This window comes from Rhinatrema bivittatum, chromosome 4 (assembly GCF_901001135.1).
Source record: "Rhinatrema bivittatum chromosome 4, aRhiBiv1.1, whole genome shotgun sequence".
Taxonomy (NCBI): domain Eukaryota; kingdom Metazoa; phylum Chordata; class Amphibia; order Gymnophiona; family Rhinatrematidae; genus Rhinatrema; species Rhinatrema bivittatum.
The window spans coordinates 46,250,761-46,276,535 of record NC_042618.1 but is presented as its reverse complement, the minus strand read 5'-3'; the positions used below and the strand labels follow the sequence as shown (position 1 = coordinate 46,276,535).

At 43.0% G+C, this 25,775-nt stretch overlaps 1 protein-coding gene across 3 annotated transcripts in view; it reads left to right on the top strand.

Annotated features, from left to right (window-relative positions):
* AKT1 (AKT serine/threonine kinase 1) overlaps positions 1-25,775 on the top strand; it is a 305,064-nt gene that overhangs the window by 258,665 nt on the left and 20,624 nt on the right. For all 3 annotated transcript variants that reach the window (XM_029598073.1, XM_029598072.1, XM_029598074.1), the window contains 2 exons: positions 3,818-4,032; positions 7,512-7,599. In XM_029598073.1, the coding sequence (XP_029453933.1) occupies positions 3,818-4,032; positions 7,512-7,599 (303 nt within the window). The remainder of the gene's footprint in view (positions 1-3,817; positions 4,033-7,511; positions 7,600-25,775) is intronic.

Genomic DNA, 25,775 nt, shown 5'->3' with positions numbered 1-25,775 from the left:
TCTAGGAAAACAATACTTATTAAGGGAACCCCGACACGGCTGTGTTCAGCGCCAAAGCTGTATCGGAGACCAGTGGGCATTTATATCGTCTGCAAAAAATGTTTTTATAAGTACTGAGAGCATACTAACATCTTTGAGATGCACTATATTTTTATAGCATTTCTTGCTGTATATTGGAATACTAAAGAGTGAAATGTTCCTCATAAAGCAGAGGTGCTCTTGTGGTATATTTTACTCCATAATGCATGCTGTGAGGTCCCAGGGACTCTAAAATCATGTTGGCTTGGTATGCTGGTTACTACAGTATTTGACATTCAGATGTCGTGGAGTCATCTAGTTCTGAAGGAAATAGTTGTGTGTGTGCTGACTTGCCTTCCTGCATCACTGGAGGAAAGAGCTAATAGCTGTTACTGATGCATGGATGAGAGTCCAGATTTTTTTTTCTTAGATGGATTCAATGGTATTGAAATAAAGGTCACTTTAAACAGAATAGATTTGCCAGGAAACACACAATCAGTTATGAAATACTGAAGGTCTTGGTTCGTCATTTGGCAGCTTGTGCCTTACAGTCCTGGATACTGTTAGGTGTGCAGGTCAGATTCCAGCTTCTCCTACACCCCACCCCATGGCCCTTTCGTAGCTAATCTTCTTAGTTGCCACCACTCCCCCCACCACCACATACTTAATCTACTCATGGTCCCTTTCCTGGTCCTCTGACTTTCCTTTTGCCTCACTTTGGCTGACTGGTTCTGGGCCAAGCAGAATTAAGGCAGTAGCCTGTTTTGTGGCAATAGACTAAATCAGCAAAGGGGTTATGAGCAAACACTTGCTGAAGCCAGTTGGGTGCCCATGCCCCTGGTGTAGGTTTCATTAACAGGAAACCCTAAAGGAAAAGGACCTGTTATCCCCTGAAGACTGCCTGCAGTGGGCTGGACTGCTTCATCTCTGTGCAGGCCTATGGGAGGCCCAGGCAACTGGCTTGGCTGCTTCCCTGGTTGCCAGCCCTGTAGGAGTGGAGACTGCAATATGCATGCTGAATTTCTAAAACCTTAAGAGCTGAGTACCTATGTGACTTCAAAACATGGTTAACATTGTCGGGGCGGGGGGGGGGGGGGGGGGATGTTCCATGAATCTCTTGATAGCTTAGGATGAAGCTGGCTCCTGGAATCCTGGCAGACCAGCAGCTGTTGGTCTGTGGAACCAGCTGTCAATGTGGATCCTGCAGCCAGGGACGCTGTAAATAGACCTGCGTGCAGTAATCTAATATCTGACAGCTTTTGGAGTTTTCAGCTGCACTTGTTGCTGTTTCTTGAGTAAGATCAATTTGCAGTCAGTGTGTATTTAAAAAAAAAAAAAAAGCTTTTAGTGAGAATGTATTCTCTTGATAAATAATTAAATCCTTAATTTCACCCAGGGATCTATTAGTGCTCTGTTTTGTGGGTGAGAATAAGAATAGCAGAACAGATCTGGTGATCATTAGCCATGTTTTAGTACAGTAATGTGAATTTAGTTGCCATTAACAATCATAATAGAATTAATGGCCCCTAAAGCATTTTGGCTTGTATTAGGGGCAATTAGCAGTAAACAACGAACATGTGGAAAGCTATAAAATGCCAGATTTGTTTTTGAAGTTGTCTGCTATAAAGTGTGGATAAAACTGAAGGGGAAAATTACAAAATGAATTGAACTAAGAATTTGCAGCAAATAGTTAAATACTGGGAAGTACTTAGAAGTTAATGGTCCTCAGAGGACTGGTTTGCTGCAAATCTACTTTAAATTGCACAAGCAAGTGGTGCATCTTACTGGCCATGGTGTTTGTGGGGGGGAAAAATCTTATGAATCAATTAACAAATCCATTGGTTGTTAGTGCACACAATGAGTGATCTTTCAGTAAAGAGCTGGGTATGTGGTTTGTCATGTGATAGAAATATATAGAATATGATGACACAGGCTTCAAGGCCCCTCTGAGTTCTGATGTAGTATTGCAAAGCTTACCAGAGCACAGGGTCTTCCCTCACAACTAAGGACCTGTTATGCTTTCTGCCAGGCTTTACCAGTTTGTGTTCCACATACACAGGGAAGCCATTCCATGTTTCCAGCACATCTGTCCTATAAAGATTTTAAGTTGCTCATGCATCTACCCACTTCGACCTCCTCCTTTTCTAGTGGAAAGGAAGTTCTAGAAGAGGTGGTGTGCATTTTCCTTTTTAGGAAATCAAGTCTTTAAGCATCATGGGGCTTACGATGCAGCTTTGCACCATCTGGTAGTCTTTCTCTGGAGTGCCTTTGCTTTATAACTTCCAGTTATATACAGTCTGGTAGATATCTAAATTTATGAATAAGAAGCTAAAGTCCTATCTTCTTGACTTGCATAAATTATGCATCTAACAGAAGTTGTGGGGAATTAGGGCTCTGTCTTGCGCTTGTTGTGCTATCTCATGCTAACCATTAGAGGGCATTCTGATTCATTGCACTAGGATCAGATCACCTGTTGGTGATATGCCAAGTCCATATTGCACAAGCCATGGAAACAGTTTGGTTTCATGAAAATGTCAGACTGCTAGACTGTAGATGTACCTTGCAGCTGGATACGGGCTGGCAGTGCAGTAGCTGCATCACAAAGTGGTTACATTATGCTGTCACTGAGGCCTTGGCCATTTAGACAGCTCAAAAATTCTACAGAGCCAAATATTAAAGGAATTAACCATTTGTATCATGAAAATTTAGAAGTTTTAGGTTGACTTGGGATATTGCTTTTTCCTTTTTGAGACTGTGCAAAATAAAGGGATGCATAGATCAATTTTAGATGAGGCCTCTGACTAGGGAAGCAGTGCAGCACTATACCAATATAATTTATGCCAATTCTATCTGGTTTGTGTAACAAATGGTTGGACACTTAAGTATTTACTATGAATGCAGGTTCGTTACTGGTAAATTGGTGACCACCATGTCTGAGAGAGAGTGACCAGAACTGCACATAGTGTGGTTGTACAATAGACTTAATGAAATTTAGTCTTTTTTCCCCAAATAGTTTAGTCCATTTGCTTTTTTGATGCACACTGAGCTAAGGATTTTAATATATTTGTCCACAAGAACACAGATCCTTTTTCTGAGTAGTAACATAGTATGGAACCCAGTATTGTGTACATGTACAGAAAAGAATCCTAAGTGCATCACTGTGCACCTGTCCTGCTAAACTTATCTACCCTTGGGGTAACAAGTTCCCTGGTCTCCCAAGGTCCTCCTGCAATATCTGCTCTCACTAACAGAAATAATTCTGCAGATTTGATCACATCACTCATTGCTTCCATTCCAGATTCATGTTTACATACTAGTACAGAACCCTGGAGTACTCTTTGCCTCTGGGAATACTGACCATTTAATCCTTTAGTTTTCTATTCTTTACCCAGTTGCCAATCCTCAATAGTACATTGCCTCCTTTCCCATAATTTTTTAAAATTTGCTGAGGAGCCTTTCAGGAGGGGCTTCTATCAAATGATTTCTGAAATTCCAAATACCTTCTCTATTGGCTTGCTTTTATCCATATTAATAGGATCAGTAGTGCATCTTTTTTGGCTAGCATGCTGCATACCAAGTGTGATTTGGATGCATTGAAAATGTTTAATTTATTACTACCAAAACTCTAGTTTATGGAAGAAAGCTAATTTAGCCCATGTTTGCTTTTGGTCAAATCCCAATGGTCATATGTCACAATTCTTAAAGTATTACATGTTTATGGTGTCAATCTACTAACTCATGTTTAGCATGTGATACTTGAGTCTTTCCCTCTTAAATATGAAGCATCTATTTTCTGCAGGTTTTGGAAGACAATGACTATGGCCGTGCAGTAGACTGGTGGGGCTTAGGCGTGGTAATGTATGAAATGATGTGTGGCCGCCTCCCTTTTTACAACCAAGACCACGAGAAACTCTTTGAACTCATCCTATCAGAGGAAATCAGATTCCCACGCACTTTGTTACCTGAAGCAAAATCTCTTCTCTCTGGTTTGCTGAAGAAGGATCCCAAGGAAAGGTGGGTATAGACTTGTGTATGCTATGTAATGTACTTGTGCAGGGTCCCCATATGTGTAATGGGCCTGACTTCCTAAGGAGCTCATCTTTCTAGCCCACAGACTCACAAGTGAAACTTTCTTCCTCCTTCCCACTATACCCCATACACACTGAGATAAGGCAAGGCTGATTTCCTTGCATGGAATCCCCCACTGACCCCTCTGACACTAAGGCTCACAGTTGCTCCTGAGAGGGAGAAAACTGACAAAACTGTATAGACAGGATGCTTGTTCATGCAGTGGTCACATGGGAGCATACACCCACTGCTGCTGTTGCAAAGAAAAGCAGCTGCAGGCTGGGACAGGAGTCACAGGACAAAGGAAGAAAAAAGTCACTGTACTGCTTCCACTACAATCATCATGTTGCTGCACAGGAAAGGCTACAGCTTGCAACAGGACAAAAAAAATCTAGAATAAACTAATGGTGAAGAGTGGTGGAAGAAGACACAGGAAAGGGGAGGGAGATATACCAGTGGGGGAAGGAGGTATGCAGGTGGAGGCATCAAACTGAGGGAGATGTCTAGCTCTCAGCAATCTGTAGTATGTGGCCATCTAAGTTTAGTACCACTGCTGTAGTACCTATGTTTGGCTAATGACACTATATTTCCTGATTACCACTGAAACAGAAACAAGCTAGTTATATTGTCAGCAGAGGAATTTTTTACTCTAGCTTAATTTCTTTGTTGCTAGCAAAATTCTTCCTTCACTCAGATAAGTTAAAGCAGACATTTAACAGATCTGAAAAGTTCTGGCACAGAAATCTAACCACACCAGCAGAGGGAAGTGCAGGTAATTCAGTAAGTCCCCTCGACTTCAGATTCTTTTCAAAGATATATTTTTATTTTTTCATCGGCAGCTCCAATGCTTAGACAGGCACAGAATTTAAGCGGGGTCCCCTGACACAGACCCGTGTTTTGCCAAACCCAGCTGCGTCAGGAGGGACAGGCAAATTAGAAAAGGGGGTTCTTCAAAAGACAAAGCACAACAAAAAAGCTGAATGGTATGTTTTCTCAATGGAGAAAGGTGAATAGTGGAGTGCCCCAGGGATCTGTCCTGAAACCATTGCTTTTTAATCTATAAACGACCTGGAGAATGTTTGTGGATTACAGTCAAGTCTCTTCAGACTTTCTATTGAAGTCTGGTTTGGGCTTTGTCTATGCTACTTAAGGGCATATACTTTTTTTTTCCTTGCTAATCCACTGTTGCTTTTTGCTTTGTGCTTAGGATCATTGTCCTGCTGAAAAGTGAATTTTTACCCAGTCCTAGGTCAAGTAGACAAGCAGACTTCCTTCAGGATCTGCAAGTACTTTGTGCTAGTTATTGTTCCCTTTATCATTACAAGCCTTCCTCTCCCTGCTACTGCAAAAGCACCCCCACAAAATGCTGTCACCATTATGCTTTACTGCAGAAATTGAGTGATGCTTAACATATAGACCAAAAACTTCCACTTTGGTTTCAAGCCACAAAACCTCCCACATGTGCAGTGTCCTCTTAAATATTTCTTTGCAAATGCCATATAGGAGTGGTTTACTCCAGTCAAGTCAGAGACCAGGTTTTCAGGATATCCATAATATGCATGAAGATTTGCATGCATTGTATGCAAATCTCTCATGGATATTCTGAAAATCTGGCCTGTTTGTGGCTCTCAAGAATTGACATTTCCCTGTACGTACCCTCTGCTGGATTGGTGACATAACCCAGGGTCTGGACTGATCCATGGTACTACAGGAACGAAAATTAGCAGGTAAGAACCAATTTTCCTTTTGGTCACATGATTTAGTACATAATGGCTTTTATTCAGCAGTGACTTCCTTCTTTCCACCTTACCATACAAGTCATGTTTGGAATAATCTTGAAACTATTGAAGTGTCAGCATTTCCCTATCTTCAGCCAGAGACCTCTCTAATTCTTTTAAAATAATCTTAGGTGTCAGTCTTTCACAAACAGTTTCTGTAACCTATGGCTGCTGACTTTAGAGGGATAGCCTGATCGTGGCAGTGTCCTGGTGGAGCAAAACTATTTCCACTTCACAATGATGCCATGATAGTACTCCAAGGGATGTTAAACATTGGGGCCGATGTTAAAAAAAAAAAAAAAAAAAGCGCTAAAAGCACCCGTTTTATCCCAACATGCCCCCAGGTACCTCTCCTGGGGGCACCATGCAATAGGGTCACGCTGACAAGGAGGCGCTAGGGTCGATTGCACACTCCTAGCGCCTCCTTGTCAACCATTGCACAGGAGTGGGTGCTGAGTTTATTGGCATCTTTTTCCTAATTGGTGCAGAGCCATGGGTTCGGAAAATGGACTCTGGTTAACTGAGTGTCTATTTCCTGAATCTGACCGCCAGCACTTTAAAAAAAAACTTTTTAATCTTTTGTTCCCCTGCTACAATAAGTTGGAGGATGTACAGAAAAGCAGTATTTTTGCTTTTCTGAACAACTTTTTAGATGAGCATTTCATTTTACTGCGTATGGAGTGAATAACTAGCCTCATCTGCATGTGATGAGCGTTATTAGTTTCTCTGCGTATTGGACGCACATTGTGGAGGTGCTAATCCCCTTATAGCATAAGGAGCTGTGGACGCACCTACACAACCCGTGTCCAACTGTGGGTTAAACAGTGCGCTTGGCTGAGCGCACTGAATTGCATCAGCCCCACTATTTTATAGCTGCTCCCAATCTTACTTTTTTTTTAAACATCCTGGAATTTTTGGCAACTTGATATGTTGGTTGACCTCTGCAAATTCACTTCATAACAGCTTGATTTGTCATCCCAGAAGTATTTGAATCTGTTCAACTAGTATGATTGGACACAGGTGGGCTGTCTTTCATGAGTCAGTATAGGTGGCATATAAATGTTAAATATGTACTAGATATTGGAAATGAAAATGGGATTATTGGGGGGGGGGGGGGGGGGTAACCTGTACAGAGTTGCAGTTACTACCTTTAACAGAAGGCATGGAGGTAACCTGGATGGAGAAGCAGTTACCATAAGCATCTTGCTAGACAGTCTGGATGTGGACCATTTGGTCTTATCTGCTGTCTTTACTGTTAGTATGTATAACTATATGGGCCTTAAGGCCTAATATGGGTTTGCTATGACAGGATGTGAAAACTTATGTAATTGACTCTTGTATGGAATATTTCTATAATTCACTGATTTACACATTTTATACAAGGTACTACACATTCATGAATGAAACACTTTACATTTGACTTGGTTTTAGACAGAATATGGAAAAAATGTACAAAGGTGTGAAGACTTGCAAGGCACACTAACTTCTTTACCTGAAACATTTCAGAGTTTAAATTGAATGTCCTAGGGCATGCTTATTACATGGCTGTGTAGTGTAATATCAGGCTTAAGGCTTGCACCTACCAGATGTTTAAAGAATTTCTGTATGACTGCATTTTTTATTAAAGATACTTTATATTTTTAACAGGTTAGGTGGTGGTCCTGATGATGCTAAAGAGATCATGCAGCATAAATTTTTTGCTGGCATAGTGTGGCAAGATGTGTATGAGAAAAAGGTACAGTACTACTAACACATTGGCTAGTGTTAAATATTTTGCTATTAAGTTTAGGTTAATATTGATGACATTTGTCTTTCTCCTAAGGCAGGGTTTTCAATCTGTTCCTTGGGACAAACCTAGCCGGTCTGCTTTTCAGGATATCCACAATGAATATGCAAGAGATTTGGATTCACTGCCTCCTTTGTATGCAAATCTTACTCATTGTGGATATCCTGTAAACCAGATTGGCTTGGAGTGTCCCAGGACCTGGGTTGAGAACCACTGCTAAGGAACATTTAGGTAGTGTATACTCCAGAAGCTTTTGGACCTGTTAGTTCCCTAAGGGTATATATGGAAGCCTTAAGAGCAGAATTCTGTGAAGAAAGCAGCAAAATGGGACTCTTCCAAAATATCATCTCTGCTGTCTTGCAACATTTATTTCCAGTCCTTTATTTTACATTTTAGTAACAATACCACAAAAATGTGGAAAGACAAGCAGACAGTAGGTTAAAGCATCAAGAAAGGTGTTGACTAGGATAGTTTTCAGCATTTTTATGATGGACTATATACACCTGAGACTGAAGCCTCCCAGGATGATATCTCATCCTATTTAGCTGCAATAGATATGCCCATATTGCCAGTTGGATAAACTTCAGCTAGGGAAACAGATATCTGAATTGGAGGTGGACTGGACCATAAAAGATTTAAAATCGGGGAAATCCCCCCGGCCTCAATGGATTTACTCCCTGTTTTGTCTGTCAGAACCCTATTGTGGGCTGGCAAATGTTTGATCAGGGAAGGGGGGGGGGGCAACTCCTACTGTTTGGGAATGTAGCAGGTATTACTATACTGCCCAAGCCGGGGAAGGACCTCACAAGCTGAGCCTTACAGACCCATCTCACTCATAAATATCAACTTCAAAATTTTGGGAAAAATGTTGGCTTGTCGGCTCATTCATGTAGACCAAGTGGGGTTTATGCCAGGCAGGATGATGGCTGATATTAGGAAATTGATAAACCTGATCCATATAGCTAAAACTAAAGGTGAACCAGCAACTTTCTTGACTATAAATGTGGAAAAGGCCTTTGACCGGGTCTATTGGCCTTTCCTGTTTGCCGTACTGGACAAGTTGGGATTAGGGGGCACATTTTCCACTTGGGTGAGGGAGCTATACGGGATCCCCTGGCGTGCGTAAAGATTAACCATAGCTATATGGCGAATTTTCAGATCTGCAGGGGGACCCGGCAGGGATGCCCTCTGTCGGCACTATTGTTTGCCATAAGCTTGGAACCTTTAGCAGAGGCAATACAAGCAGTAGATGTGTATGGGGTTCTGGGCGGACTCCAGCAATATGATTTTGTGTTATACTGATATTTTCTCACTATCAAAACCTATGATCTCACTACCAGTGGTGCTAGCAAAGTTAGAGCAATTTGGAAATCTATCTAGTCTACAGATCAACCCAGATAAATCAGAGATCCTCCCAGTGAATTTCCCGTGGTTCTGCTGAGAGAGGGCAAGCAGGAGTTTGTTTCATTGGACAGAGGGCCCCATTGGGTATTTAGGTGTTAAATTGGGCCTGGATTTGGATTTTAGTGCAAAAAAAGTATCTGCTCCTGATATGGTCGCTGATTGAAGACCTCAAAGTGGGAGCAGATGCAATTCTCATGGTTTGGTAGGATCTCAGTGATTAAAATGAATCTGTTATCAAAAATTGGATACCTCTTTCAGGTTAGGACTTTTCAGCTTGGAGAAGACAGCTGAGGGGGGATATGATAGAGGTGTTAAAATCATGAGGTCTAGAACAGGTAAATGTGAATTGGTTTAGTTTTTCAGATAATAGAAAAGGGGGCACTCCATGAAGTTAAGCATGTGGCACATTTAAAACTAATCAGAGAAAGTTCTTCACTCAACTCACAATTAACCTCTCTGGAATTTGTTGCCAGAGGATGTGGTTAGTGCAGTTAGTGTAGCTGTGTTTAAAAAAGGATTGGATAAGTTCTTGGAGAAGTCCATTACCTACTATTAATTAAGTTGACTTAGAAAACAGCCACTGCTATTACTAGCAACGGTAACATGAAATAGACTTAGTTTTTGGGTACTTGCCAGGTTCTTATGGCCTGGATTGGCCACTGTTGGAAACAGGTTGCTGGGCTTGATGGACTCTTGGTCTGACCCAGTATGACATGTTGTTATGTAGGTATTGCCTTGCTCCTGAATTCTGAGTTACAGCCACTACAGCATAAGTTGTTCTCCTTCATCTGGCATAGACGCCCCCATGCATATCACGGCAGGTACCTTTTAAGTCCTGGCGAGAGGGAGGATTTGGGTTACGTCCTTACTGCATTATTATGTAGCCTCACAGCTTAAGTACATTATAGACTGCCACAACCTAGGTTCCACTAAACAGTGGGTAGTAGTTGAACAGAACCTGACTGGGGGGGGGGGGGTTTCCCCCTTATGCTCTGTACTGGCCTAATTCCTGCACACGTTGCTAATTTGCTTTACTCCCCCCTGGGCTTGCAGACTACACTCACGTTATGGAAGAGATGGAAGTCAATGCTTGTAGGCCCAAAATTGTACTCTGCCTTATTCTCCATTAGGTACTTAAGAGAATTTTCTACGGGACTGAGGAATACCACGTTCTGGAGGTGGGAGGAAGGCAGACTGGCAAGTGTAGGGCAGCTGTGGTATAACGGGATTGTCCCATTTGCAGAGCTACAAAAACCTTTAGATTACCTGGTGAGGACTTTTTAGCCTATGCTCAGGTATGGCACTTTGTGTACAAAAGGCCCTCAACATGACTTGCGACAAAGCCGTTCAATCTTTGAGGGATATTGTATTCTTGTGGGTAAATTACAGAAGAATATATCTAAGACTTAACCACTTGCTTATCTCTGGTAAAAGGCGACAGCAACCCATTTGGTGGCGTGGGAAAGAGATCTGGGGATCCCTTGTGGGAGGGACCAATGGGAGGAGTGCTTTCGGATGTTAGGGAAGTTTTCCATGTCTGCGACAATGATGGAGAATCAATGAGCTCTTGTATCTGTGGCATTATTCCCCTGCTAGATTGGCATATTGGCTTCCCGGGGGCTTCCCCTATGGAGGCAGTGTTCTCAGACTGGCACATTCATACATATGTGGTGACAATGTCCTAAAATTAGATCGTACTGGGAGGAATGTCAAAGGCTTACTGAGAGCATTTTGGGGATGCAGGTCCCTTTACAGTTGGAACTTTGGCTATTAGGGCTCCCTTACCTGGAATTGGCTGATGAGCAGCAGGCGTTGTTCACATTTATAGCAACTGCGGCTCGCCAGCTGGTAGCCGCCCAGTGGAAATCTTCTGATCCTTCCCGTATCTCTCAATTACACACTAAGCTGAGACAAATTCAATATATGGAAAAACTGACTGCTATACAACGAGATACTTTCCCCAAGTTTTACAGAATCTGGATAGTGATGATGAAACATGGTGATGGGAGATTATATTGAGATTCTCTTGTCATGTCAGATGGGCCTGGACCCCAATTGGGCACAGAGGGAAGGGCCAGAATAGACTAGTGGTATTTCAGCGAGATGAAGTGTGTGAAATATATTTTATTATGTTTGGGATTGAGACGAGGGGGTGGCTGGACTAATTGAACGGGAAGAGTTTTGGGCTGGCTTTCAGATCATGTTATTACCACAGTTTGTATTCTTCTTGTAGACCATATTATGGCTGTATCAGACTGCTAATGTTTGTATGTTCAGTTATATATTCTCAATAAAAATTAAGTGTTATTGAAAGGCACTTGCATATTGTCTGTAAGACTATGTGAAAACAATGAAAAGTAGTGTTGCCTTCAAAATGTGCACATGGCAGCTAATTTTATTTGACAAGTGATCCCCCAACACGAACAGTTTCACATGGGCTGCATTGGGAGGGACAGCTTACATATAAATGAATGTCCTTTTTGTTGTCATGAAGTTGAAACCCAATTTCACAACTGGACAAGACCTACTGTAATGCTGTGTACATAAAATTCTTATAGTATACAGATTCAAAATTAATTTAAATCCAAATGAAGAAAGGGGTTAGAAGACTTAGTCCATTGAAAAGGCTTGGCAAGTAGGGCTGCAACAGCCACTTTGGAAGAACTTGATGTACAAGGCATTACAGTGGGTCTTGTCATTTGTGAAATTGGGTTTAAACTTCATGACAACAAAAAGGATATTCATTTATATGTAAGCGGTCCCTCCCAATGCAGCCCATGTGAAACAGTTGTCAGGGGACCGATTTGTCAAAACATGCTGCCATGTACACATTTTGAAGGCAACACTGTATTTTTCATTTTCACCTATCAGTCTTATGGACCATATGCAAGTGCTTTTCACAACACACCTGCTTTCTTGAAGATTTTAAGACAATACACCTTAAACAGCATTGACAGAGTAGTAACAAAAATAACAAACAAACCAAAATACAATCAGTTTCTGTGCTTAAACCAGTCCTCCAAATATGAGATCGAATTAATAGTACTTCCTGCCTCTTGAAGGGAGATGAAGGGGACCTTGGATACTTGGCTTAGTTTTTGATACTGGTTTTGTTAGAGCAACTGGAGAAAGATGTGATTCCATCTACTGATAGTTACTTTTGCTTTATTCTATCCTGATACTCTTCAGTATTTTTGAATTCAAGTTCTTATAAAGATGTAGCATTTATTTCCTAGCATGGTTAAAGCTATGCAAAAAGACATTTTTTATCAAGATCCAACATGTTACAATTGGATGAATTGGTAGTTTCCACTGCAAGTGTATAATCAAGTATTGGAGTATATACTATATTTTGCATGAGCTATCCCAGCTGACTAAGATAACTGATTTTTTTTTAATCACAAAAATAAAGTAGACCTCCTAAAGCACTTGCAATTAGAAAGGAACAGAGCTCTTAATTGCCCTCGTATGTAGGCAACAGTGGGCCTGGTATAAAACACATGTACAGATATGTGCCTATGAATAATTGATAGCTTCAGATGTGCTTGAATAAAAAAAATACACAACTGGAATATATTCTCTTTGTACTCCTCTCCTGTAAGCAAATAAAGCTGTGATAAGCAGTTATGAGGATGCTACTTGGATAATTCCATGTTAAAAATACTTAAAATCCTGGGCTTGAATCTTAAATTCTTAAATAGATGAACATAGGTGTCTCAAGTCTAGAATTTGGCTGACTGGAAGTCTGAGGCTTCTTATTTGAAAACTATCAAACTGCAGATTCTTCTTTAGAAGATAAAACGACATACTGGGTCAGACCAAGGATCCATAAAGCCCAGCATCCTGTTTCCAACAGTGGCCAATGCAAGTCAAGTACTTGGCAAGTACCCAAACATTAAATAGATCCCAAGCTACTATTCCTTATTGTTTAATAAGTTTATGGACTTCTCTTCTAGGAACTTATCCAAATCTTTATTAAAACCAGTTACACTAACTACCATAACCACATCCTCCGGCAATGAAGTCCAGAGCTTAACTATGCTTTGAGTGAGAATTTTCTCCAGTTTTAAATGAGCTACTTGCTAACTTCATAGTGTCCTCTAGTCCTTTTATTGTCAGAATAAATAACTGATTTACATTTACCTGTTCAAGTTCTTTGATTTTTTTTAGACTTTATCATATCCCCCCCCTGGAGACCCTCCAGGGGGGGAGGGGGTCGCTATCTTGCCCGCATGGTTGTCGGCACCATTTCCCCCCTTGATCGCCGTATTGCCCGCTCAACTGAGTCGGGCGCATAGCGGCCTGCACAAAAGGCCCGTGCGCACAGTGGTAGCTTGCGCACGCATCCTGCACACAGTTGGCACATCCAGATGCACAACTAAGCCTCCCGGTGCGCATACCAATGCGCACAGATGAGTTTGTCACTCCACGCACACAAATCATGGCACTGCCGGCCAAGAAGGCCAAGGGACAAGCCCTCTGCCCAGCCTGCTACCTGAGAGCTGCGCAATCTGAAGTGACCTCTACCCTATGCCAGCAGTGCAAAGAGGCTCAGGGAGAACCTAGGCAAGGTTCCCCCACAGCCAGTAGAGGAATCCAGATCCACTAACGATAGTACCCTGGACCTCTGTATCTCCGACTCAGTGCCTACACAGGAAGGTACCTCGGGTCTCCACCATAAACTAAAAAGCAACAGGGTAGGCGATCCAGTAGGGCCGTAAGGAAATAACAAAGTGGTGGATGCCACAGGAAGTCTTTTCCAAATTTTTATTGATGGAGACGTAAATATCATATGCAAGTGCCCGACTCTGGCCGAGTTTCGCCACCAACGTTGGCTGCCTCAGGGGCTACAAACAAACATGCAAAAAGATTTATAACATAAATATATATTAAAAACATAAAATCATTAAAATACAAAACTCCTCATAAATTGTATAAAAAATTATTATTAATAAAATCATTCATAAATTATATATAAAAAAACATATAAAGTGACAGGAAAGAATGAAAAGCAACAATCAGCAACATCAATATGGACAGGACTATCCGCATAATTTAGAATTGATCTGGTAATACCTTGTATATCAGAGAATCATTGGGATGATGGTCAAAATGGATTCCAACGTGCATATATATCTAAAAAATTTATCAAAAAAAGTTCAACAAATTACACCTTTACAGTCATATTTCAACATTCTAAATGGTACTCAATAACAAATTGAATTAAACCCCCATAAATTTGATAAAATGCCAAATGTAGTAAAAATGATAAATTTTTTTTTTGAAAATATGAATAAAATGTGTGAAATAAATAAATGAATCGTGTAGATGACTGACTAAAAAAATCTAAAATCATTTTAACCCGTGTTACTTTCAAGATTAAAATAGTGCATCTGACTTATACCTAAGTGACTCGTTCCAAAATAGAACCTCTGTTGGTGTGATTCTGAAAGTAAAAATGAATTAGTAAAAATTTTTTTATCTATTTAAATCTCTACTCGCCAGAAGTTTAAAGGACAAGGACGTCGAAACAGAATAATTTAAAGGGTGGCTTTGGCGCCAAAAACGCCCAATCTTTCTTTAAAAGACGCGTGGTAGAGCAATCAAAGGTAGCGGGTTCGGCATCAAGCAAACACAAAAAATGTATATGTAGATATGTATATATAAAAAATAGTGAGCAACCTGTTTTACTAAAATCCATTATAAACTTATTGTAAAAAAAGTTTGTCAAATTTGTCAGCTACAGTAAATCAGTGAATATGTGTACTCTATCAATTATTGTGAGTACATAAAAAATCGTGTAGGTGAATAGATACTGTTTGAAAACAATTTTTCGCACAAATTTATAATGTAAGCAAATCTGTGGCAGTGTAGCTATCATAATTAATATTAACAAAAGCGAGTCTTAAACCACGCCCCTTAATGTCTGATTGGGCGTTTCTGGCGCCAAACCCACCCTTTAAAAATGTCCGGTATCAGCGCCTCTGCTTTGAAACTTTGTGCGAGTGGAGACGGACCGTGCCGGTGTCGAAATAAGATGTAAGTTGGTACATAAGACTTCTATGAAATTAATTGTTACTATACCACTATTTGAGTTGTGATTTGACATATAGTGAGTCACTCTTAGAACAATTTAAGACTCGCTTTTGTTAATATTAATTATGATGTTAGCTACACTGCCACAGATTTGCTTACATCATTATAAATTTGTGCAAAAAATTGTTTTCAAACAGTATCTATTAGGGATGTGAATCGGATCCGATATCGGATCCGATTCTGGTTCCGATTCACATCTCTATAGATGTGAATCGGATCCGATATCGGATGTGAATCGGATCCAATATCGGATCCGATTCACATCCCTAGCTATCTATTCACCTACACGATTTTTTATGTACTCACAATAATTGATAGAGTACACATATTCACTGATTTACTGTAGCTGACATAAATTTGACATCAAATTTTTTTACAATAAGTTTATAATGGATTTTAGTAAAACAGGTTGCTCACTATTTTTTATATATACATATACATTTTTTATATATACATATCTACATATACATTTTTTGTGTTTGCTTGATGCCGAACCCGCTACCTTTGATTGCTCTACCACGCGTCTTTTAAAGAAAGATTGGGCGTTTTTGGCGCCAAAGCCACCCTTTAAATTATTCTGTTTCGGCGTCCTTGTCCTTTAAACTTCTGGCGAGTAGAGATTTAAATAGATAAAAAAATTTTTACTAATTCATTTTTACTTTCAGAATCACACCAACAGAGGTTCTATTTTGGAACGAGTCACTTAGGTATAAGTCAGATGCACTATTTTAATCTTGAAAGTAACACGGGTTAAAATGATTTTAGATTTTTTTTAGTCAGTCATCTACACGATTCATTTATTTATTTCACACATTATTCATATTTTCAAAAATTTTTTTATCATTTTTACTACATTTGGCATTTTATCAAATTTATGGGGGTTTAATTCAATTTGTTATTGAGTACCATTTAGAATGTTGAAATATGACTGTAAAGGTGTAATTTGTTGAACTTTTTTTGATAAATTTTTTAGATATATATGCACGTTGGAATCCATTTTGACCATCATCCCAATGATTCTCTGATATACAAGGTATTACCAGATCAATTCTAAATTATGCGGATAGTCCTATCCATATTGATGTTGCTGATTGTCGCTTTTCATTCTTTCCTGTCACTTTATTTATATGGTTTTTTATATATAATTTATGAATGATTTTATTAATAATATTTTATACAATTTGAGGAGTTTTGTATTTTAATGATTTTATGTTTTTAATATATATTTGTTATAAATCCTTTTGCATGTTTGTTTGTAGCCCCTGAGGCAGCCACCGTTGGTGGCGAAACTTGGCCAGAGTCGGGCACTTGCATATGATATTTACGTCTCCATCAATAAAAATTTGGAAAAGACTTCCTGTGGCATCCACCACTTTATTTCCTTCCACCATAAACTTGCCAGGATTGAATATGGACCCAGGGACCTTCTCCTGGGTGGAATTCTTCAAAGGGCTGCAAACTTTTGTCCAGGTGCAATCGGTACCACCTGCGATAGTCCCAGTCTCCACCAGAAGCACAAGATCTTCCAAGCACACCTCTGACCTCTCTAGATGTGCCCCACCCAAGCAAGAACCTCCCTGCAGGGGATACAGACTTCCTCCCTGGAGGAAGGGGAAATCCCTCCCCCGGGGATGGAACCATACCGAACCATGCTGTGATTCTTATCCAAAGACAAGTTACCAGCTCTCATGTGTCTGACCCTGAAGATGCTGGAGCCAAAGACTAACCTCGTTTTGGTGTCTGTCAGGCCTCATGCTATTTTCCAATGTTGCAGGCCGTACAACAACTGATTGACCTGGAATGGAATGCCCCAGAGGCCAGCTTCAAAGGAGGATGGGCCTTAGAAGCCCTATACCTTCTAGATCCCTCAGCCAAGGAACTCCTACGGTTCCCAAAAGTTGTGCAGACCATGGCATCTATCTCAAAGCTCACGACTATCCCAGTCGGAGGAGCAGCACTCAAGGATGTCCAGGACAGAGGTCAGAAAGCCATCCTTAAACAGTCCTTTGTAGCAGCAATGACCCTGCAGATTGCTTCCTGCTGCGCCGTAACACGTGCCTGCTTGCTTCTCTCCAGAGACTCAACCACGTCCGGCGAACACTGGAACCGGCGATATCCTTCACGGATGCGCACCTCAGGCAGGTGCGTCGTCTCCAGTGGCAGCCAGAAGACAGCTATGGCTCCGAAATTGGTCAACTGACATGACCTCCAAAGCGAACTTCATGAGAATACCTTTCAAAGGATCCCTCTTGTTCAGAAGCGAATTGGAGAAGTTAGCCAACAAATGGGGCAAATCTCCAGTACCTCGTCTACCAGAGGATAGGAACAAAAGAAACCAGTGCTCCCCTCCCACCCCCCCCCCCCCCCCACCAAAGAACCAAGGGTAAAGGAGCTCAGCGTTTTAGACAATACAAGAACACATACTACCAAGCACCTTGCCCCACAGGCAGGGCTCAGTCCTTTCGGAGCAGGCTCAGGTACAGGCTCCAGCTGTACCCCACAATGAGAATCAGCAGACATATCCACAGGATGAAGTCATAGGGGGCAGACTTACCCTCTTCTACCGAAGATGGGTCGCGAGAAAGTCGGACAAGTGGGTCCCAACCATCATTAGAATTCCTTTCTATCTGGACTTCCACAGCATCCCTCCAGACAAATTTGTGAGATCACCGTGCCATGCCCCCTCCAAGAGGACTGCAGTGGAAATCACACTGACAAAACTACTCAGCCTAAAGGCGATAACCCTGGTGCCCATGCACCAACAAAATACTGGTCACTATTCCATCTATTTTATCCTTCCTAAGGAGGGAACATTTTGGCCCATCCTGGACCTCAAGACTGTCAATAGTTACCTGAGAGTACCACACTTCCGCATGGAAACCCTACGCTCAGTCATAAGGGCAGTACAGCCGGGAGGATTCCTGACTTCACTGAATCTATCCGAAGCTTATCTCCACATCACAGTCCATCACGACATCAGCGCTTCTTACACTTTGCGATACGGGACCATCATTACCAGTTCTGGGTGCTACCCTTTGGACTAGCTACCACCCCTCAGACCTTCACCAAAATCATGGTGGTAGTGGTGGCAACACTGAGGAAAGAAGGAATCCTCATACATACTTACCTGGAAGATTGGCTGATCAGGGCAAAATCTCCAGAGGAAAGTCACAAAGCGACCAGCCGTCAATCTACTGCAGAATCTCGGGTGGGTCGTCAACACAGCCAAGAGCTGCCTACAGCCCTCCCAGTCGCTAGAGTAACTGGGAGTCCGCTTTGACACCAAGCAAGACAAGGTTGTCATCGCCCCCCCCCTCCCCCAAGGAGAAGGAAACTGAGTCAACTGCAAAAACTGAACTATGCTCACCCCAAGGTATGGGACTACCTCCAAGTCTTCTGTCTCATGACATCATCCCTGGAAGTCATTCCATGGGCAAGGGCCCACATGTGCCCACTATAATGTTCCCTACTGTCACGATGGGACCAGACATCCCAGAACTACTCCATGCACCTCCTGCTACCAGCAGAGGTTCTGACACAGCTCCAATGGTGGCTATAGGAAGACCACCTGAACAAGGGAATAAGACTATCCTCACTGAACTGGATCTTGCTCACCATGAATGTGAGCCTGCAAGGGAGGGGAGCCCACTGTCAGGAACTGACAGCCCAGGGACAATGAGACAAGGAAGAGGTGGGATGGAACACAAACCGGCTGGAATCCTGAGCAGTCCAACTAGTCTGTCTACAATTCGGCCACAGACTCCAGGGAGAGTCTTGTCAGTCATGTCTGACAACGCCACAACAGTTGCCTATATCAACCCGCCAGGGAGGAACTAGGCGCCAACAGGTGTCCCTGGAGATAGACCCCCTCATGGCGTGGGCAGAAACAAACCTGCAAGGGATCTCAGCCTCCCACATTGTGGGAAAGAACGTCTCTGCAGACTACCTCAGCAGAGAGCCTAGATCCAGGGGAATGGACACTGTCTACCACAGCCTTCCAGTTGATAGTAAACCACTGGGGAACCCCAGCCATGGATCTACTGGCAACCCAATCAAACGCCCAAGTTCTTCAGCCGCAGACGAGAACCGCAGTCCCGGGGAATCAACTCCATGTGGCCAGGTCTGGACGAGGAAGACCTGCTGTATGCTTTTCCTCCATGGCCACTACTGGGCAGGATCATCCGCAAGATAGAACACCACAGGGGTCTAGTACTTCTAGTGGCCCCGGACAGGCCAAGAAGACCATGGTATGCAGACATGTGAAGACTTCTTGTGGGGAACCCTCTGTACTTACCTCCACACAGGGACCTTCTCTGGCAAGGACCGATCCTCTGAAGACCTGACTCTATTCTTTCAGATTGGCCATTGAGAGGACTCGCCTGAAGAAGAGCAGATACTCTAAGGCAGTGATTGACACCTTGCTCTGAGCACACAAGTTCTCCACATCCCTAGCTTACATACAAATATGGAGAGTATTCGAAGCCTGGTGTGAGGACCGCGAGATCCTTCCACAGTCAAAATCCCCATGATCCTGGAATTTCTGCAGGACGGCTTGAAGGGGTTGCCCTAAACTCCCTCAAGGTTCAGGTGGCTGTGCTGGCCTGCTTCAGAGCCAAAGTGGACAACATCAGTCTATCAACCCATCCAGATGTTCCCCCACAAATCCGACCACCATTAAAGTGGCCAGTGCCCCTATGGAATCTCAATCTAGTTCTAGACTTCCTAGCGGGAACTTCCTTCAGACCTATACATGGTCTGTCACTACGGCTCCTGACCCTGAAGGCTGCATTCCTAGTGGCAGTATGTTCAGCCCGTCGTATCTCTGAGCTTTAAGCGCTATCCTGTTGGGAACCATTCCTCAGGTTCACACCAGGATCCATACAGTTATGCACGGTCCCCTCTTTTCTTCCAAAGGTGGTTTCTCCATTTCATCTAAACCAAATCGCACTGCCATCTCCAGACGAACATAACTCTGAACTCACGCCGCCTTCGCCATCTAAACGTCGGCAGACTCCTAGTCCAATAACTGGAAATATCGGAATCTCTATAAAAGACAGACCACCTATTCGTCCTTCACAGCGGGAAGAAACGGGGAAGCGGCCTTGTGGGCAACCATAGCCCGCTGGATCAAAGAAGTAATCAAGGTGCCTACGTAGAGGCAGGGAAGCCTCCACCTCTACAAGTCAAGGCCCATTCTACAAGGGCCCAGGCAGTGTCCTGGGCGGAAACAAAGATGCTGTCGCCTGCTGAGGTCTGTCGGGCAGCGACATGGTCCTCCATACATACCTTCTCCAGGTTCTACCGCCTGGATGTCCAGGCCCAGGAGGACACAACCTTTGTAAGGGCAGTACTAAGTGGGCCACGGGCAGCCTCCTGCCTGGTTCGGAAGTAGCTTTTGTATATCCCTTTGGTCCTGAGTCCATCTGGCTACACGCTAGAAAATGGAGAAATTACTTACCTGATAATTTAGTTTTCCTTAGTTAGACAGATGGACTCAACCTGCCCACGGCTGCCCCGGAGTCCAGGAACATCGGGTGACAAGCCCTGAGAACAAGACAAGCACGGGTAAGCCAGGTATTACCCCTAGTTCAAGACACCCATGGTTGCCGGGTGTCTGCATTATCCCGTTGAGTGCACTGGCGGTCTCCAATTGGAAATTAGTTGAACCAGTCCTAGTTAATCAAGTTATTAAAGCGCACATATATCCACAATTGCTTTTCGATTAGAATATTGAAGAGCAGAGCTTCCTGCATGGGTATATATAGGCTGTCAGCTTTGAAATCTGACTCAGTCTCCCATCTGCTGTCAGGAGTACACTATACCCCATTGGTCCTGAGTCCATCTGGCTACACTAAGGAAAACGAAATTATCAGATACGTAATTTCTCCATTGCATGTGATGAGCGCTATTAGTTTCAGGTGGGTTGGCCACGCATTTTCCACGTGTTATTACCCCTTAGAGTATAAGGGGTAATATAGCATGTCAAACATGCGGCCACCGGGGGCTAAATGGTGTGCTTGGCCAAGCGCACTGTTCTGTATCAGCCTGAATAACATTGGATACAATAGCTGTATAAAAACTTTTTTGTGGGTGTACTCACATACCCTTCTCAGCAAGCCTGCCATCTTCCTCCAGTCAGTTATACAAGTTTCACCCTATATCAAGCCCGCAGTCTCCATATTCCTGCTCCTTTGTCCTCCCTCCCCCCCCACCCATTAGGAGGATCTCAGTTGCTACTTTCTCACATCTTTCTGTAGCAACTGTTACTTTAAAAGGGAAAGGTTCCCTGGTAGATGCCCACTTTAAGTCTCAATTGAGCTTCAGTTCTGCTGATAACTTCCCTTACAAGGTTGAAACTTTTCTTAAAGTCCAGTCACATGAATCCAGAACAAGTAGGTTTATGCTCCCCTACCAGCAGATGGAGACTGAGTAAACTGTCACTATATATAACAATCCCCCCCCTCCCCCCAGACAGCCTTCCAGTATTCTTTCTCCAGCAGATGGGGATTGCTTCGATTTGAGAAGGAGAAAAATAATTTACCCTACTCTTCTGTGGTGATGCCATAAGCTCTCCCCAGTTGAGAATTCCTGAGGTGTGCCTTGGTCCGGTAGCTGGTTTTTCAGTTAGCATGGACTTACCTGCTTAAGCAGCTACAAAGCAGTGAGTGCAGGAAGCCAAGCACAGTGATGATGGCAAATGCCCTCTTCTCTCCCCCCCCCCCCCAATAGTTGGAGATAGGGCTCAAGCAGATAAGGCTAAGCCCCGTAAATGTACATAATTAAAAAAAAAATTGCAGAAACAGTGAAGGAGAGTTCTGCCAGGACTTCCTTCCTCCCAGTCTCCATACTCAGTGCCCCATTCCAACCCATTCCATGGGAGGTTGAGGGACATGGGCAGCCTGGTGGGTTTCGCAGCCTCCATTGACTAGGCCCCGCTCGGAGGTTTCTTGGTTGCGTGCTGCGAGGTGGGCCTCAATGGCTTTTCGCAAGCTTCTTAGGCTTCCCTCTACAGGATTGTCTGCTCGGCATGTCTGGTTGTGCATCCAGCATTTCTGAATGCCTAGTCAGGCTTTGCGTCCAGGTTTATGCTTCCTTGTGCATCCAAGTTAAGTGTTTTTTGTGTACCTGTCCTTTAAGTGGCACTTATTCTATGGGCACCCAGAATTTTTGGATGTTCAAAAAAAAAAAAAAGCTATGTGCATGCCTTCAACTATTGCTCAGCATGCTAGCATCCATAATGGCTTCTATTCCTAAGCCTAAGTGCTTTTCCTTTTGCACTACCTGTCATATTAGGGCATCTCAGCAAGGAGTGCCTGCTAATTGGTGTCAGTGCTATTTGGAGGCTCAGGGAGTTTTATCCTTTCACTAAGCATGGTTCTTGCCTGCTAGCTGTAGGTCTGAGTAAAGACTGCTCAGAGCGCCTGACCTTGGATCTCCCTTAAGCGACTCAGCAGAGGATGGTAGTTTAGTGCGTGTGTCCCAGGTGTCTCCTGGTTTGGATACTTTATTTTCTTGGGTAGAATTTTTTCACGTGCCGTCTTCAACCTGGTCCACTGTTCATAGAGGAGCAAGTAGGGACCTTGTTTGGACCTCTTTGTGAGTGCAGGAGTGCTCCTAGAGAAACAGTGGATCCTCCTGATAGAGATCGGGATGGCATGGATGAAGACACTGATTCCTGCTTCTCTGGAGGATGGTGAAATTCCTCCAGGTCTAGTACATATAGAAATATGCTACAGTTATTTAATAGAAATGAACTGCCAGCTCTGATCTCCCAGACCTTGGACATCCTTGTGATCCCTGGGACAGATTGTCTGAGTCTAAGAGAAATCCCATTTTGGGTGTCTTTGGATAAAGCCTGTACCCTCTGGATCCAGTGGTAAGAGGGTGCTTACATTTCTGATGCGCGTGTCTGCAGTCTCCAAGCAAACTATTCCTTTGGAAGGAGAAGCAGCCTTGAAGGATATTCATGCTAGAAAAATTATCCTTAAGTAGGCATTTGAAGCAGTGACAATGTCCTTGCAGATTACTTCTTTTTCTCTCCCAGGAGGTTGTTGACTCTGGGTGAATTCCAGGGCAGTTATGGAATCAGCTGCAGCCATTTTGGCTGATTTGGGCTGTGATTTGGTCTGCACCTTTGCCAGAGGGATGGCTTCAATAGCAGCCAGGTATAGTTGAGAAATTGGTCGGCCGATATGACCTCCAAGGCTAACCTCACCAAATTACCTTTTAATGGTTCACTTTTATTTGGGAGCAAGTTGGAGAAACTGGCCAGTAAGTGGTGTGAATCTCTGGTTTGTTTGCTAGAGGAAGCAGCTACAGCGTCCCTTTAACATTAGAGTCATGCTAGAGGATCCAGGTGTTTTTGACCCTATAAAAGAACGACCTTTCAGAGGACTCGGCCTTTCAGTAGTTCTGTCCTTTCATCCCAGACAGCCCAGAAGATGGACGAACCTCCCAAGCTTCCCATTGAAAGTTTGCAGACCCACCTCCAGGAACAGGAGATGGGGATGCCTTTTATCAGAGGTGAGTCGAAATCATGTTGGATCAGTGGGTCCTGGAACTGGCACAAGATGGATATGCGATGGAGTTTTGCAGTGTTCCTTGAGTCATTCATGAAGTCACCCTCGCTCTCCCTGCAGAAGAAGCAGATGGTGGAGAGTACATTAAGGCATAACCAAAGGCTGAACTTCTGGATATCCTCCAATTTCTCAGTCCCAGTCCCCGTCCCCACCCTCAAAAGAGATCATGGCTGTACCCATCATGACATTCTTAAGGAGGCATAGATGTAGGGAACCCACCTTTTTGTATATCCAGTTAACTAGGCAGATATTTCTTGTGTCAAAATTCCTGCATTTGCTAAACACTTCTGTACAGTCTAGTCTCTAGCTCTCAAAGGCTAAGAAGTCCAAGAGGCACTCCTCTTGGACTCCTGGGAAAGTGTCATACCTCTTAACACAGTTGGGAGAAAGCATTACCAGAATGCTATGCTTACAGCCACATAGCATCCTACCAGCTGAGTCACTATTTGTGGAAAAGGTCAAGGATCAAGACCCTCTTTGATCTTACTCTAAAAGCACTAGAGTGGGAAAGCACAATCTGTTTTGACCTATGAACAAGAAACTAAGTGCTGCTATAGGAATCTGCATGCAAGCTGTCATGGCTATGAACTTTAAACTAGATGTGCAAAACAGGCTTGCTGTATCTTGGATTCATAAGGGGGGGCAGCACTACCACTACTGCCATTTGGCCTATTTGCAACATGAGGCTTCACAAAATATCTCAGTGGCTGAAACAGTGCTATAGGGGATACATGTGCTTCTCTGGATGATTGGCTAGTCAAGAGCACATCTAAGGAAGGTACAAATGAATAGATGCACAACAATTTGGGTACTGGAATTGGTAGGGTTTTCATTTGTCCCAAATCCTGTCTGTCCATGAAATTCATAGCTCTGCTAGGCCATTGCTCAAGTTGTCTGTCTTCCACAATGAAGAGTGGCCCTTTGTGGAATAAATAGCAGACTTTTTGGCCTGGGGCAAACAATTTACATAACTGCCTTGGCACATCTCTGCATGAGAAGCCCAATGGATCCTAAGATCAGTAGCTTCAGGCCACTCAAGATCTGAGACAGTTTCCAAATAACAATTCAGGAACCTGGTGGCTGATCAAATCTTATAAATTCCCTTCAGATTACTTCCATACATTGTCCTAAGCATGAATGTGTCCAGCCTTGGCTGGAGAGCTCATGTATAGGAGCTAAACACTCAAGGACTTGGGTCTGAATATGAAAAACTCAGAATTTTCTATAGCTATGAACAAATCTGAATGATCTAAAGATTTTCAGAGATCAGTTGGCCAACAATCATCCTAGTCAGAAATCAGCTTTCTAGTTGTCTGTCTAAACAAGCAGTAACAGGATTTTACCTCCTGTGTTGGGGAAATAGTAAGGATGTGTAACTGGACCACTTCACCAGGGTTGATCCTCAAAGCCATATACATGCCAGGAAAGGCGAATGTCCTAGTGGACTATTACCTCCTATCCAAAGATCCCATGTATAGTTCCAAGTACCTGCTGAAAGATATTCTGCAAATGGGGAACACCTGATGTAGATTTGTTTACAACCCTCTCAAATACTGTGGGAAAAGACACAAACTAGCTTGGGTGAGGAGTCTTCTGTATGTATATCTCTATTCATCTAGTGACATGTCCTGAAACTCAGATGAACTGATTTTCAGAGCCCCATATTGATAGACAAGTCCTGAAGTGAGAACCAAACTTAACAGGCATCTTTAGTAGGCATTCTCCCACACAGCACACAGAATCAGAACATTTCCTAGCATGTAGCAGATGGACTCAGGACCAATGGGTATAGTGTACTCATGTTAGCAGTTGGAGACGGATCAGATTTCAATCTGACGTCAGCCCCTAGTACATATACCCCTGCAGGAAGTGCAGCTCATCAGTATTTTCCGTCTCCCTAGCAGTTAGGGACTATCTGCATGCTCTCAGAGCGTTAGACCAAAATTTAAAGAACAAAACCGAAATTTAAAGAAGAAACCTACCTGAAGACGAGCCCCGCACTCCTGCGGTGATACCCTCGGGTCCCTTCCCCAGTTGAGTTTCCCG